This window comes from Megalops cyprinoides, chromosome 16 (assembly GCF_013368585.1).
Source record: "Megalops cyprinoides isolate fMegCyp1 chromosome 16, fMegCyp1.pri, whole genome shotgun sequence".
NCBI lineage: Eukaryota > Metazoa > Chordata > Actinopteri > Elopiformes > Megalopidae > Megalops > Megalops cyprinoides.
This window is the reverse complement of record NC_050598.1, coordinates 31,261,552-31,276,326: the sequence shown is the minus strand read 5'-3', so window position 1 is coordinate 31,276,326 and position 14,775 is coordinate 31,261,552. Positions and strand designations below refer to the sequence as shown.

At 48.4% G+C, this 14,775-nt stretch overlaps 4 protein-coding genes across 7 annotated transcripts in view; all 4 read right to left on the bottom strand.

Annotated features, from left to right (window-relative positions):
- Nucleotides 1–964: 964 nt before the first annotated feature.
- ugt5g1 (UDP glucuronosyltransferase 5 family, polypeptide G1) lies at nt 965–7,679 on the bottom strand. Of its 4 annotated transcripts, XM_036548037.1 has the most exons (3): nt 6,268–7,665; nt 4,020–4,084; nt 1,505–1,869 (listed from the first exon to the last, which is right to left on the bottom strand). In XM_036548037.1, the coding sequence occupies exons 1-3, from the start codon at nt 7,627–7,629 to the stop codon at nt 1,782–1,784; spliced, it is 1,515 nt and encodes a 504-aa protein (XP_036403930.1). In that variant the 5' UTR covers nt 7,630–7,665; the 3' UTR covers nt 1,505–1,781. The 4 variants fall into 4 exon arrangements, with proteins under 4 accessions (XP_036403929.1, XP_036403930.1, XP_036403928.1 ...); XM_036548036.1 differs by lacking the exon at nt 4,020–4,084 and having other exon boundaries at nt 965–1,585; nt 6,250–7,679; XM_036548035.1 differs by lacking the exons at nt 1,505–1,869; nt 4,020–4,084 and adding an exon at nt 2,342–2,911.
- Nucleotides 3,223–4,003, bottom strand: si:dkey-165a24.9 (probable G-protein coupled receptor 132). The gene has a single exon (XM_036548039.1). The coding sequence runs from the start codon at nt 4,001–4,003 to the stop codon at nt 3,422–3,424; it is 582 nt and encodes a 193-aa protein (XP_036403932.1). The 3' UTR covers nt 3,223–3,421.
- Nucleotides 7,680–9,901: 2,222 nt separating the features above from the next.
- LOC118790907 (cornifelin homolog A-like) lies at nt 9,902–13,090 on the bottom strand. Its single transcript, XM_036548038.1, has 3 exons — nt 12,727–13,090; nt 11,730–11,917; nt 9,902–11,236 (listed from the first exon to the last, which is right to left on the bottom strand). Exons 1-3 carry the CDS (start codon nt 12,833–12,835, stop codon nt 10,907–10,909), a joined length of 627 nt encoding a protein of 208 aa, XP_036403931.1. The 5' UTR covers nt 12,836–13,090; the 3' UTR covers nt 9,902–10,906.
- Nucleotides 13,091–14,390: 1,300 nt separating this feature from the next.
- LOC118790611 (cornifelin homolog B-like) overlaps nt 14,391–14,775 on the bottom strand; it is a 3,771-nt gene continuing 3,386 nt past the window's right edge. The window contains exon 4 of the mRNA XM_036547580.1: nt 14,391–14,775. This exon is cut by the window's right edge and continues 805 nt beyond it. The gene's annotated coding sequence lies outside the window, so the exon portion shown is untranslated.

Genomic DNA, 14,775 nt, shown 5'->3' with positions numbered 1-14,775 from the left:
ACGCTGTGAGTTCCTTTACAGAGAGGCTGAGGCCTGTGTCACGCTGTGAGTTCCTTTACAGAGAGGCCTGTGTCATGCTGTGAGCTCCTTTACAGAGAGGATGAGGCCTGTGTCACGCTGTGAGTTCCTTCACAGAGAGGCCTGTGTCACGCTGTGAGTTCCTTCACAGAGAGGCCTGTGTCACACTGTGAGCTCCTTCACAGAGAGGCCTGTGTCACGCTGTGAGCTCCTTCACAGAGAGGCCTGTGTCACGCTGTGAGTTCCTTTACAGAGAGGCCTGTGTCATGCTGTGAGCTCCTTTACAGAGAGGATGAGGCCTGTGTCACGCTGTGAGCTCCTTTACAGAGAGGCCTGTGTCACGCTGTGAGCTCCTTCACAGAGAGGCCTGTGTCACGCTGTGTGGCTCCTTCACAGAGAGGCCTATGTCACGCTGTGAGCTCCTTTACAGAGAGGCTGAGGCCTGTGTCACACTGTGAGCTCCTTTACAGAGAGGCTGTGTCGCGCTGTGAGCTCCTTCACAGAGAGGCCTGTGTCACGCTGTGAGCTCCTTTACAGAGAGGCCTGTGTCATGCTGTGAGCTCCTTTACAGAGAGGATGAGGCCTGTGTCACGCTGTGAGCTCCTTTACAGAGAGGCCTGTGTCACGCTGTGAGCTCCTTCACAGAGAGGCCTGTGTCACGCTGTGAGCTCCTTTGCAGAGAGGCTGAGGCCTGTGTCACGCTGTGAGCTCCTTTACAGAGAGGCCTGTGTCACGCTGTGTGGCTCCTTCACAGAGAGGCCTGTGTCACGCTGTGAGCTCCTTTGCAGAGAGGCTGAGGCCTGTGTCACGCTGTGAGCTCCTTCACAGAGAGGCCTGTGTCACGCTGTGAGCTCCTTTACAGAGAGGCCTGTGTCATGCTGTGAGCTCCTTTACAGAGAGGCTGAGGCCTGTATCACGCTGTGAGCTCCTTTACAGAGAGGCCTGTGTCACGCTGTGTGGCTCCTTCACAGAGAGGCCTGTGTCACGCTGTGAGCTCCTTCACAGAGAGGCCTGTGTCACGCTGTGAGCTCCTTCACAGAGAGGCCTATGTCACGCTGTGTGGCGTGGGCGCACTGGACCCATGGTGGTTCTGCCACACTGTTTACATGCATCAGTGTGCTGTTTCTTATCGCCATGACGATCAATGAACTCTGCTTAGACAGTAGTTCACATCTTTTGTTTGATTCCTCATTTACAAAACTGCTAAAAGTTGGGGAAAACCCGAAGATGAACTCGCGGGACTCGTGGGGAATCTTGTGGCATAATACCATGAGCTGATATCCTTTTACGGAGGTAGAAGGAGTGAGCGGAGCTGAAGAGAGGGAAAGGGGGAACGAGAGAGGGGGGATACAGGGTCAATGGAGGGAGATAAAAAAAGAAGGGGTAGAACATGCAAATGGAAAGAGAAACAAGAATTAAATAAAATCAAAGGGGAGGTTGGTATCAAATAGAAATAAAGAGAATGTTAAAAGATGATCCTTATCAAGAAACATAAGATGTGTGGCACTTCGTAGTGGCCTTTACAGGCATGCACATTCCACATTGTTGTTACCAGGGAACGCAGTGTCTCATCTGTGCTTTATCCTCTTCCTCTTAGAGCCCTACCCTTCACATGGGAAAGGCACAGGGGTGTCTTTGTGCCACAGTTAATTCCACTGTGGGTTTGGCCCCTTTCGTGGGCAGGAGCGGTCTGACTGATCTCAGCTTCCTCATCCTCATACCATCTCACTGCCTGTTATTCAGGTTTGCTTCTTGCTTTTGTGTCACTCATTGATTTTCTCTATTGTATCACACAGAGGTGGATGGATGAGTGTGCGGGAATAAGAGTCTCGGCAGACCTTCAGACATACACTCACTGAACTGGTTTCACAGGGATGGTGACAAGGAAATCGGGCAGAAGGAAAAAAAATCAATAAACCAGGTCTAAAGCAATTGGAGCCTTGGAGGACTGTGTTTTTAAATTTGTATTCATTTATTTCTTATTATTTTATTAATTTATGGTTCCAGTGTCAGTTTTATTTCAATTTGTCAAATGTCTTCACTCTTCTCCTACAAACAAGTGCTTGCAGTTTTTTAAACCAATGACATTATATTCAAGTGTCTACGTTTGCATCACTAAAAAGAGAAAAAGAGAAATTTTTTGTTTGTTTTTCTGTACCAAGCAGACAACACAATAATCTTCAGTTCTGGAAGGAACAAGGTTCAACAAGTCAGTAAATCTAAGGCATGGATTGAAAGAAGCTTCGTTATAAATTTGTCTCAATTAAAACAGTTGTTACTTTCTTGATATAGTCATAGTTTGGTGACTAAGAGTTCAGCAGTCACCAAAAATAATGACCAGAAATCATCAAAAACTTCCACTTCTGTAAAAAAAGCAAATATTGCATTCATTACTTAGTCAAAGTTAGGGGTAAATGTTGAACAGGAAGGAATCCAGGCCTGAGCACAGAGCATTCGAAATGCACTTCATGCACTGACCTGTTTTAACCACAAGGGGGTGAAGTTGAGCCGTTTGGCCAAGGGAAGGAGGACAGGCAGCATGTGAGTGAGATCATTGCCCAAGCGGTTGAACGTTATGCTACAGGCGGTCATCCAGTTCAAGGGGGTGATTGTGACAGACAGCCTCTGAGGTGGTGGAGCCCTTGCTCAGGCAGGGCATTGACCTCAGCTCCTGCCGGATGTTGTTGCTCAGGAAGATGTAGAAGAGTGGGTCGAGCAGGTTGTTCAGGCTGGTCAAGCCGTAGCAGAGGCGGTAAGGCAGAAAGAGGGAATGCTCCAGCCCGCAGCGGTCAGCAGTCAGGAAGAAGGCCACAAACTTGTAGCTGCCCACCAGGTGGTAGGGCCCGAAGACGATGACGAAGATGAGGGTGATGACGAAGAGGGTGCCCACGATCTTGCGACGGTCACGGCTGGAGACGGAAGGGGAGCTACGCAAGGTCATGCCAATACGAGCAGACGTGTATCTGTGAGAGGGAGAGAGGGAGAGAGAAAGAGAGAGGGCGAGAGGGAGAGAGAAAGGGAAAGAGAGGGTGAGAGGGAGAGAAAAAGGGAGAGAGAGAGAGAGAGAGAGAGGGAGAAGGTGAGAGGGAGAGAGAGGGAGAGAGAGAGAGAGAGAAGGAGAGGAAGAAAGGGAGACCAAGTGAGGAAGTAGACCAGAGGGAGGACAGGAGAGATGGAGAGAAAAGAGTGAGAGCAAGTGAAAAGAGAGAGAGGGTGAAAACAAAATATCTGTGTGGCTCACACACTCAACAATGATAATTTGCTTGTGACCCTCAAAATTAAGGTACTTTCACTTACACACACTTACAGTCACACACACATGCAGTAGGAGACTGTACCCCTATCTGTATTTAGTACCTTTTTCTTTATTTGATCATGCACACACACACACACACACCTACACCTACCCCAGTACACCACAAGGAAGCAGAAAGCCCAGTATGATGGTCCCGATCTTGAAGCCAGCGTATCTGGTGCTGACAGGATATCGCTCAAGGCAGTGCTGGGATTCCGGGTCGAACACTGAGGGATACAGCCCACTGAGGCAGAACAGGAAGGTCAGGGTCCAGATGACGGCGCCTGACAGAACCGCCGCCCGGGTGGTCCGGACCCCGCGGCTGGCCAGTGGATGCACGATGGCAAGGTAGCGGTCCAGTGCAATGAAGCACAGAAATGCCACACTGGCGTACAGGTTGACGTAGAAGACGTAGCCCACGAACTCGCAGGAGCCCCGGCCGTAGGGCCAGCGGTGCGCCCCCCGCAGGTAGATTATCCACAGTGGCAGGGTGAGGAGCTGCAGCAGGTCGGACAGCAGCAGGTTCACCAGGCAGACCATCTGCACCCCCCCGCCAGAGAGCCCCAGTTGGTACAGTCCCCACAGGGACAGCAGGTTAGCAGGCAGCCCCAGGGAGAAGGACAGGCTGTAGATGCAGGTCAGACCAACCACGTCCGTACCCAGGGAGAGGTTGCAACTCTCACTGGCCATGTCTGTCCTATGACACAAGTGACCAGACCCCACGTGAATCCTTGAAAGCAAGTAAAGCACACATATGAGTAGGGGACTTGGCTCCTGTGGAAAAAATGTATACATTTATATTATATCATAGAGAGAGAGAGAGAGAGAGAGAGACAGAGGCAGAGATAGACAGACAGACAGATAGAGAGATAGATAAGAAGATTAACAAATAAACAGGTTCTGTGTTAAAAGGAAAAAGCATGATTATTTTTATCTCCAAAAATGCATTGCACAGGAATGCATGCAAGGTATAAAAAGACAAGATAAAAAGGATGATCTGTGATGTCAGGTCCGTCTCTGAGCAGACGAAGCGTGGATGACTTGCCGCTGAGGAACACGCTAGAAGGAACTGCAGTTTCTCTGAGCAGCAGCTTGCAGGTCGCAGAGAGGTCACGCAGGGCAATACCTGCCGCCCCTCTCCCGGGTAACAGGCGCTTCTGACCGATGGTGGCGCAGCCAAACCAAAGACAGGACAGTTGGTCACAGCAATAAGCTGCGGAATGAAGCCATCGCAGACCCTCGTGGCCGCGTCTCGCCCAATGATGGGCCTGTGGGCGGAGCCTGCTGCACTTATCTATTTCCACTCACATGCTGCAGAAAACCACTTCCTCTGTCTCAACGCAGCAGGCAGAAGTGGCAGAAACTCGCTTACAGATTGGAAAACACTTGCGAGTGTGTGTGTATGTGTGTGTGCGTGTGTGTGTGTGTGTGTGTGTGTGTGTGTGAGGTGTCGGGGGTGTGTGTATAAGTGTCGGGGTTCTCGTTTTGGTGATGATGATGACGATAATGAAGACCTTTGCTCTTCCTGTGTGGCATTGCATTTGCTGAGGACTTCCTGTTGCTTGGCTGCTAACCGCCAGGTGAGTGACCGTGCTGGAATTCACCGTGCAGTGAATTTCCTACGGCTGCAGAAAGCCACCCCCCCTCCGGCTCCCTCCTTACAGAGGTGAGTGTGCATGCGCACATGCGCACAAGGCAGATGATGAGAGATAGAGAGTGTGCACATGCATGAATGGGTGTAACGGTGTTAGTCTGAGGAGCTACTCCCTGTTACCTCCTTTTCATTCTAGTGTAACTTAGCCAAACATCCATCACTGTGCTGGATTCAGGCATGCCACTGCAAACCTCCTGCACCTGCTCTAATTGCAGAGACTGTGGAACCCCTGTGACTGGCTCAGACACCTCGATCCTCCACTTTCACTGCATGAATGAACACACAGACGTGCTTAGGAAGTCAGGTTAAAGCAACGTGAAACATTTTAGACTGCATGCTCTGTCCTTGTGATGAGTGTGTGTGTGTGTGTGTGTGTGTGTGTGTGTGTGTGTGTTTGTGTGCCTGCGTGCATGCATGCACATCTTTACAGAGTGAAAATGTGCATATGTGTGTATGTCTGTATCCCATCATGGAGGTGACATTGCAATCTTCACAAAACAATCATAAACAATCACAAACAAGTAGTGTTTTTCAGAAAACACCACTCACAAAGTAGGTCTGAGATACTCACCCAGCAGGACAGTAGCAGATACAGGTGTGATACTGTGGAGATTTGCAACTGAGAGAAAGCAAGAGTGTTTGAGCTCCTATATCAGCACCATCAGGAAGTCAACTACAGCTAGAACAAACAGCTAGTTTATATTTGACCTCCGCCCCCTGCTCCCACTCTCCTGCACTGAAATGTCAGCAGTTGATGGTTTTGGTGGTGGTGGCGGGTGGTGTAGTTCATGTTGTGTCATTTATGTATACCCTAAATTATATTTGCTCATCAACCAAACACACTGAATCAACTTTTTTTTTTCTTCATCCGTTCATTCACACACGAAACGTATCACTCTGTCGACACCCTGACGCTGTTATAGTGTGCTACAGGAAGAACACTGAGCTGAAATGCTGCCATGTACATTTTATTTTTAAAAAGTCAACATCTGCAGTGTGCTTTGCGGTTTTTCTATTTCCATTTCAACTTGGGGAAAGCACAGCTAAATGCGAAACGTTCCTCACACACATCCTGTGAGGGACACAATAGCTGGAAGCATCACAATAAAATTTCAATTCCCTTTTTCAACCGTTTCGACCCGTCAGTCTACTCCAACTTCGAGTGAGCCCTGGACGGAGCCCCGCTGTCTCAGTGCAGCTTCCGCTTGGGCCTCAGGCAGGTGCTGCCGCACAGGCCCCTGCAGAGAGCCAGGCAGGCCCAGAGAGAGGCCCCAGCCAGGGCCAGGAGCAGCGCCACCACGTCCAGGCTGTGGTAGGAGTACCAGGGCAGGTGGTAGGCCCCGCTGCGCAGGTGTGAGGCCCCCCCGTGCCGGAGGACGTGCTCGATCCAGAAGGAGGCACTACGCAGGGGGGGCAGGGGCCGGTCGCGGTGCAGGCGGGACAGCCCCCGCAAGGCACGCCGGTAGGAGGGGTTCTCCAGCACGTCCCGCAGGGCCTCCAGCACCTCCTCTGCGGAGAGCGTGGCCGCCTCCAGCACCCGCGCAGCCCCTCGAACCCGCAGCCGCAGCAGGTTGTCGAACTGGTCGAAGAGCAGCGGCAGGCCCAGCACGGGCACGCCGTGGTAGATGGCCTCGTACAGGCCGTTGGTGCCGCCGTGCGCCAGGAAAGCGCGGGTCTTGGGGTGGCCCAGCAGGTCGTTCTGAGGCAGCCAGTCCAGCAGCAGGGTGTTGTTGCCCAGGGCGACGGGGGCGGGGCCCGTGTGCCGCCACACCACCTTCTGCGGGAGGCGGGCGAAGGCGGCGGCGACGGCCTCATTGATGTGGGCGGGGAGGGTGGAGACGAGTGTGCCCAGCGACATCACCACCACGCCGTGCTCCCCGGAACTCTGCACAAACTCCTCCAGCCAGGCTGGGAGGGGCCGCGCCGGCCGGCACTGGAACCCCCCTACGTAGACAGCGTTGGGCACAGTGGGGCGCGGGAACTCGAAGACGAAGTCGGAGCGAATGAGCCAGAGGTGGGCGGAGCGCTGCATGGAGAGCAGGTCGGAGCCGGGGGGGAAGTGGCGGTGCAGCAGGTCCCGGTACAGCGGCACGATCAGCAGCCGCTCCTGCAGGAAGCCAGCCGCGTAGTGTAGCAGGTTCTGCGCTCTCTGCGGGAAGTCCATCCTGTCGCCCAGCTCCGAGCCGCTCACCGGCACATAGGATGGCGGAGAGGGGGCCATGGCAAAGTGGCTGTCCCCCGTGTTCATCCAGCGCACGTTGTAGACCAGGGGCAGATGGAGGTAATGCGCGAGGAGGACTCCGAAGGGCAGGCCCGGGTCGGTCAACACCAGCTCAAAGCCGGCGTCTCTCAGCCGCGCCATGAGGGCGGAGTCCTCCAGCATGAGGGCGGCCATCTTGGCGCAGATGCCGTGCCCCAGCGCCTGCATGGAGGCCATCTCCGCCTGCTGCCACAGGAAACGCATCACCGGCCCCATGCGGCGTATCTCCAGCACCCGCTGCACCATGTTGTCGTAGAAGCTGAGGTCCAGCTCGTCCTCCATCAGCCTGACGCTGACGGAGGTGTAGTGGGGGGCGCTCTCGGGGATGTACCAGCTGCTGTTGGAGCGCAGTACGGTCAGCTGGTGCCCACGGGAATGCAACTCCTTCAGCAGCACCTCCATGTTCACCCAATGGCTGCCGTCCACCGGGACAACCAGGATCCTGCTGCCACGGCAACCACTGGGTGGGTGGAGCAACCAGCAGAAACACAACAGCAGCAGGGAACTCACATGTGACGCCATCCCTCACACTGCTGGGAGTGACAGAGAGAGAGACAACGGCCTCACAGGGATGCTGGTTCAAATCCGAAGAGGGCCACTGCTGTTTTACGCTTGAAGAGAGAACTTCACCTGAATTTTAAACAGCTTTACCAATATCTATATGACATATCTAGATATGAAAGCAACATATCAAATATCAATCTGTTTAGAAGTCTCTAAAGTGTGCAAACATTGATGGAAAAGGGAATTTTCTAAGTAAATGATTCTTCTGGTAAGGCTTGTTTGTGTTACAATGAGCGGAAACAACAGCAAATCCACCAATATTTTCATATTTCTACAGACTGTTCATTACAGGTTACAGTACTCAAGCCCCCCTTCTCTGTAATTCCATGGAAATGTATTCATCTCTCTGACTTTAGAGGAAAAGCAGAAAATATCTACTGTGTGCAGTCTAATCGAGACAAAAACGTCACCATAGTAATCAATGATTACATGAACCTTCTTACTCAGGACAACCCTCTGATTCCTCTGGATAGCAGCAAATTAATTGAGCCTTCACTTACAAATCCCACTACTTTCCTTCAAACCTGTTTCCTTAGAGATAATATCATGGGCAAGTTGAGCTCCAAAGACTGGTTTCAATGGCTGGCAAAATGCTGAGGTTACATTACCTAACATTACCTGAGGTTACATTACCTAAAGGTGCTGTTTGTTTTCCCTCCACTAGCTGATTCTGCACAGCGAACCGGCGTACGGTTTACAACAGGCCCGGTCCAAAGGTGGCTTCAGAACGCGCCCATCACATGTCACACTGGGACAACTGTCCAACCAGAATCAGAGTTCAAAATGACCTGGCAGGAACTCTCTTCACAGGGAAATATCATGTAACCTTTATTGCTAGGGCAATAAAGGTCTCAGGTAGAAAGACACGAGAATAATTTACACAAAGTTCAAAGTTAATTTTTTAAAAATTGGACAGCCAGAATTATTATAAAATGATAATTATATCATTCTAAAATCGTCTAGTGGAGTAGAATGATTAATTTCGTTGCAATCAACACAATCTGCAACCCATTTAAAAAACTTTTATAATAATATAAGGAGTTAGACAAAAGCAACCACATAAAATGGTTGATATGTTTGGAAGACTTGGGTCCTCAGTGCAGGGGAGAACTGTGATTAGATTCATGTATTTCCTTATAAAGCATTACAGAAAAATATATATTTTATTTTCTGGAGTGAAAGTTTAATACACCGTTGAATTACCGTTTAATACACCAATATTCCTGGAAATATCATGTGTTATTTAAATGCTAGCCACCTATATTGGAATTATTCTTACTGAGTTTATAAATTCTTTCACTTTCACTAGTATTCCCTGGTAATTCTTAAATTGCCAGCGAAAAAAGCCGCTCCATCGTGAAGTGCATAGTGATTGCAGAAATGATCTGATGGGTGAAATTTGTGCTGCTACACGCTGAGGCCCTCGGCTCTAGCAGGTGCATCACAGGCACATCAAACAGATTCAGGCAGCCGCGCGCATGTGTGTCGCACCTGCTCATATCCGGCATCAGTGAATCTGACAGATATAATGACATGAGCTCAAATGAGGCAAGCAGGACAGTTTTATTGTGAGAGACAGGAATCAGGAATCAATCTCACACGGCGGAGTCTTAAATCTTACACTGTGGTCTCCAGCGGTCAGGTTACGGACTGACTCGAGACCAATTTGTCCGAACTTGTCCGTAACGCCGGAAGACTGCACATCTTTCACTTCCTCAGATAAATATCGTATGAAGGTTTCGGCGGCACCGAAATAGCGCTGTAATCACAAAAACTGAAAACGCTGAAAAGTTTTCGCTTTTTTCGATGGCCAGCAACACACTGTATGAAGGCAAGACTAGACTACATGCAACGAGACGACATCAAAAGTCATTATAAACATTTCCGACACGTTTCTCCGGGAAATCAAACGACCAATACGAAGAATATCGTGTTACGAATAAATAACAGACTTCTTTAGACAATATAGTAATTTAGACAACATAATCTGTTTTGCTTTTGTATCTTTGTTTAGTAAGTCAACGTCGCTCTTTCACCAATCGTAATAATGACTTCCCTCTGTTTTTAAATAATAAACTGTCGTTAGAAAATAAAATTTACTGTCAATCACATTGTTTAGCACGCCGGAATCCTCCCACATGCAGTAAGTGGAACCTGGTTTGGAAACAGCAGTGAGGGGAGAGCCCTCCCTCCGCTACGCCGCATCACGGGCCAATACGCAATAACTCCTTCCCCTTCAACGTCACTGACCAAACCTTCACATGATCCTTCATCGACGTAAAACGAACCTGTTCAGGGGGCGTGCCAATGACGAAACACTTAAACTGGGCGTGGCTCATTAAGTGTCTCGCTAACTGCAGTTAGGGCGTTTGTGATTGGACACCTGGTACTGGGAAACGTGAATTATACTATGTTTATTCAAAGACTTTCCGCTGTCGCAAAATGGCCATAACACCTTCCACATTACACAGTCACGTTAGTGAATACAACTGAACAATTGAACAGTGCGGAATTATTTCCGTTGAAAGGATGTCAGCTGTGGTGCCAGCAGAATAAAGCAACCAGTATACAGTGCTTTTGTGTATGTGTGTGTGTGTGTGCTTTTCAATTATAACCGCTAAACCATAACGTGGGCTACAACACCACCTACGTTCGTGTTTGGGCAGTTACACAAAGGTGGCCATATCCAAGCCTTTAGATTATAATCTAAATACAGCAACGAACTGTTATATACAGTAAATTACATATATCAAAACAAAACATTATATAGTACCTTCTAGGTGATATAATGGCTGTCAAAATGCTACATAACTTCGCACACTCCCTGCCTTGTCTACATAGCCTATATTTTAGCATACAACATGATTTTTTGGTGTTAAATATAAACGTTGAGACATTTATCAATAGTCAGCGTTAAACTAAGTTAAAGTCCAGCCTGATACTATCACAAGCCACATAAATACACCCAGGTTTGTGTGCACAGAGATTGGGAAACTAATACACCCAGTGTAATTGGTTAATTGGAAGTTACGTGGACGTCAGCCAGAGCCTTCTCCAGAGCTGCCTGGGTTCTGCAGGGTGACCGCCAGAGACCAGAGCACAGGCAGCGGCGTGATCAGGGGAATCGCGTGGTCATCATCGTGGACTGCGTGGACATGACTGTAGACTGGGGCATGACCGCGGGCTGGGGAGCTATGACCGTGGACTGCGTGGACATGAACGCAGACTGGGGAGCGATGACCGCGGGCTGCGGAGCGATGACCGCGGGCTGCGGAGCGATGACAGCGGGCTGCGGAGCGATGACCGTCGGCGCCGCGGCGAAAACCGTGGGCTGGGCGTTGATGATGGTGAGCGGCTGGGTGCGTCGTTTTATCTCGCGGGCCACCTGGCACCAGGAGCAGCTGTTGCAGAAGGTGGCGTAGATGCAGTCCGAGCACATGTCACCCTGCGGAGGCAGACTTCGTCAGACACACTGCTGATCCTCATCCCTTTGCTGCCGCCTAGTGGTTAAACGCAATACTTTCCCGTGCACTGAGAGACAGGTGAGGGTACCGTGCCGTCCGCACAGCACATAGCTCGGGACGGTAGGCTATCGGCCCACGCACGCCACGCACAGAGTAGAACATGTAATATTTCATTCTGCACTGGAATATGGGTCAGCTAAAATGAGCTAAGAGCTAAAACGCAGTTTCTCTCTTCGGTTTGCCACCCACGGCGCTCTCACTATCAGCCCCGGGCTTCAACACACACACACACATACACACACACTCTCACTCACAAACACACACACACACTCTCTCTCTCACACACACACACACACACACACACACACACTCACAAACACACACACACACTCTCTCTCACACACACACACACACACATACACACATACACACACTCACACACGCATGGCGCACAAAAGCTCGCACGCCTCATACCTGGATCCCATATCGGTTGCGCACGCCGATCCTCATTGCCATGGCAATAGGAGGCACACAGGGAGACATGCCGCCAATCAGCGCAATGCAGGACCAGCAGAAGTCCAGCAGGGGGAGACAGAAACACTCTCCAAAATCGGAGGCTGTCTTGCAAGCGAAACAGGGGAAGCACCAATAACCTGCGCAGACTGAGAGACGGAAGGAAAAGAGTGTGGCCGTGTGAGATACGTTACGTCACTGTAACGCTGTGACAGGGACACAGCAAGTTTGGACAAATCTTTCGTATTAGCTGAAGAAAGCAGCAGGCCAAAGGATCGCCTAAACAGCTGTTGACAATCATACGTTCTGAAATCTACCCCGTCTATCTGGTTTCCCCTGGCAGCAAGCTTTCGATAAACAAAACGTGTTTTTTGGTCCCACTTTACTGAAAACCATTAAGTGGACCTAACACCTGTGCATTTACACTCTTCCTACTTACACGGTGTAGTTACTGTGTAAATACACATGGCTACAACGCACCTATTATTGTTTATAGCTTTTGTAATTACACTTGTGTTACAATGGCACAGTGTAAGCACACAGGAGTTAAACTGCAGGTAGACAGCACTCATGTATGCACAGTGCTAACATAAACTGGTAGCAGGACCACCATGGTAAATTAGGACCACCTTTTAACTAATAAGGGGTTTTAACAATCTCTATTTTAATTTCATTTTCAAACCACAGTCAAACAGCTGGGTCTGTGCACATCGGTTATGGAACAAATCATCTGTGAGCGAGTGTGAATTTGAAAGGAACTGTTTAATTGCATCTAGACAGATTGGTTTTAAATTGACACCACATTTTCAGACACACAGACAAACATCTAGAAGACAGAAGGGGCAGAAGAGAGGAATGAAGTTCATGGACCCACAGTCATACCCACAGCCAGCCAGAGACAGACAGACACACAGACACACAGAAAGAGAGAGACAGACGCATAGGCGGGTGGACTCACGGACACAGAGGTCATCGAAGCAGTCACAGATGCCAGTGCTCCACTGGTTTGATTGGACAGCAATCAGAGGTGCTATCTGAGGCTGCTGGATTATCACGTTTGTTGCCATAGTGACCACCTGTACACACAGACATACTGACCCAGGCTAACGGACGATTTGACTGTTCTGATAAAGAATAAAGGTGGGCAGCAGAAACAGCAGAACTCAGAAATCTAACCGTGTGTGAGTCTTACAAGTGGACTTAGGAAGTAAATGTCATTTTTTGTGCATGGCAAATCTCAAAACCTCCCCTTTTCTGACTGTTAATATATAATGCTTTCATATTTTAAACTTTTTATTCCAATTCAAAAGATGTAATCCTGTGAAAACCTAAAATGCATAGAAAATGCATTCAATAAAATTATTCACTTGCCTAAATTTACAGTTTTAATTATTTTAAAAGGTTTCTTTAAAAATCTATACTGTATTATGTCATTATTATTGACAATTATGGTTCTTTCTTCTCATTATTACTAATATTATTACTATCATTTTAACATTTCTGTGTAGTTCATTAGGCCTTAAACAGTACACAGAGTACAATTAATTAAAACTGCTAAATGAACACACACCTACCTTGCTTCCCAGCCTTTCCTTGCTATGGAAGTGCGCAGCAGTGACTCAAACACAAAAGGCTTGTCTGTGTGAATGTTAAAGAGGAAATTTTGAATAGATATTTACATGTGCTGATATTATCGAGAGGTGGGTCTGTTGGATAATTACCAGCGACGTTCCGTGACACGCAGAGAACATTGTGGCCTTAGCATAGCAGTATGGAGATTTTGTTGTGTGATGTCTTCAGATTTCACTACTCCATTTCCTCTGTATTGGCAGGATTTTCTATCTTTTGCTGTAATCTTAACTTCTTGGGGGGTGCCTGATGAGGGGTACAGTGCCCAGAAACTGCAGTAACACCCGATGAACACGTAGAAAAATCAAGCAATCACATTTCATTTTCCAGGCCACTTCCATTTTATCCTGGTATGTGGGGGAATGGAATCTGGGGAGGCAGTGTAGCATAGTGGTAAGGAACGAGACTTGTCACTGAAAGGTTGTTGGTTCAAATCCCTGCTAGAGCACTGCTGTTGTACCTTTGGACAAAGTACTTAACCTACAATTGTCTCAGTACATATCCAGTTATATGAATGGATAACTTGTAAAAACGGTAACCTATGTAAGTCACTCTGGATAAAAGTGTCTGTTAAATGACTGTGATGTACTGTAATCTCAGGCCATTCAGGATGCTCGGTTGCACAACGGTAGCCCTGCTCATGATGTGCAGCTACCACATGCAGTGTGCCAAATGATGGTGTTTGTGTTTTAACAGTGTTGACACCGTATAGTTGTTAAAAGTCTTTGCTTTAGGCGTTCTGAGTTGGTCACACAGTGGTGAAACAGAGCTGATCTGCTCGGAAACAGAAAGGCACACCTGAATCAAATGTCACACTCTCTGACCTCACAGATCAGCATCATGTCACTGACAAAGAGGTCACTGATCACAGCAAACCACATTCAAATCAGAACCTTCAAACAGGTAGGACAGGTTACCATGGTGTGTGTGTGTGTGTGTGTGTGTGTGAGAAGAGATGTAGATGAGCTTGAAAGGATTCAGATACAAAAGCAGTGAAAGAAAAGTAGTCCTTTATTTCTTGCCAGAAATCTATCAATGTATTTGTCTTCTAATAGTAAAGTGTGTGTGTGTGTGTGTGTGTGTGTGTGACATGTGTCCTACAATAATACTTCAGCAATTTTTGGAGTACTTCACTTTAAAAACCCTAATTAAAGGCTGAACTGATAACGTCTATAACGCTATAACTGATAGCGGTCAGAACTGAAAACTGATAACGTCTATAAGGTAATACCCCGTGTCATTACAAACAAATTTTATGCACGAAAGCAATTATTTACTAGCAGTCATTTGCAATTTGTTTACCTATTTACAACCATTCAGATCTCACTGTCGCAAAGCAGATAAGACGGTGCAGAAACGCAGGTCAATTTACACACTC

Excerpts from the sequence above, each read along its gene's own strand:
- LOC118790907 (XM_036548038.1), bottom strand. The coding sequence starts at position 12,835 with ATGGCAACAAACGTGATAATCCAGCAGCCTCAGATAGCACCTCTGATT. Across the intron at positions 11,918-12,726 it reads CTTCGATGACCTCTGTGTCC|TCTGCGCAGGTTATTGGTGC; the intron begins GTGAGTCCACCC and ends TCCGTCTCTCAG. Across the intron at positions 11,237-11,729 it reads GCAACCGATATGGGATCCAG|GGTGACATGTGCTCGGACTG; the intron begins GTATGAGGCGTG and ends CTGCCTCCGCAG.
- ugt5g1 (XM_036548035.1), bottom strand. The coding sequence starts at position 7,629 with ATGGAGGTGCTGCTGAAGGAGTTGCATTCCCGTGGGCACCAGCTGACC. Across the intron at positions 2,912-6,267 it reads ACTCCTACCACAGCCTGGAC|ATCGTGGGCACCCTCTTCGT; the intron begins GTGGTGGCGCTG and ends GACCGTCGCAAG.
- si:dkey-165a24.9 (XM_036548039.1), bottom strand. The coding sequence starts at position 4,003 with ATGGCCAGTGAGAGTTGCAACCTCTCCCTGGGTACGGACGTGGTTGGT.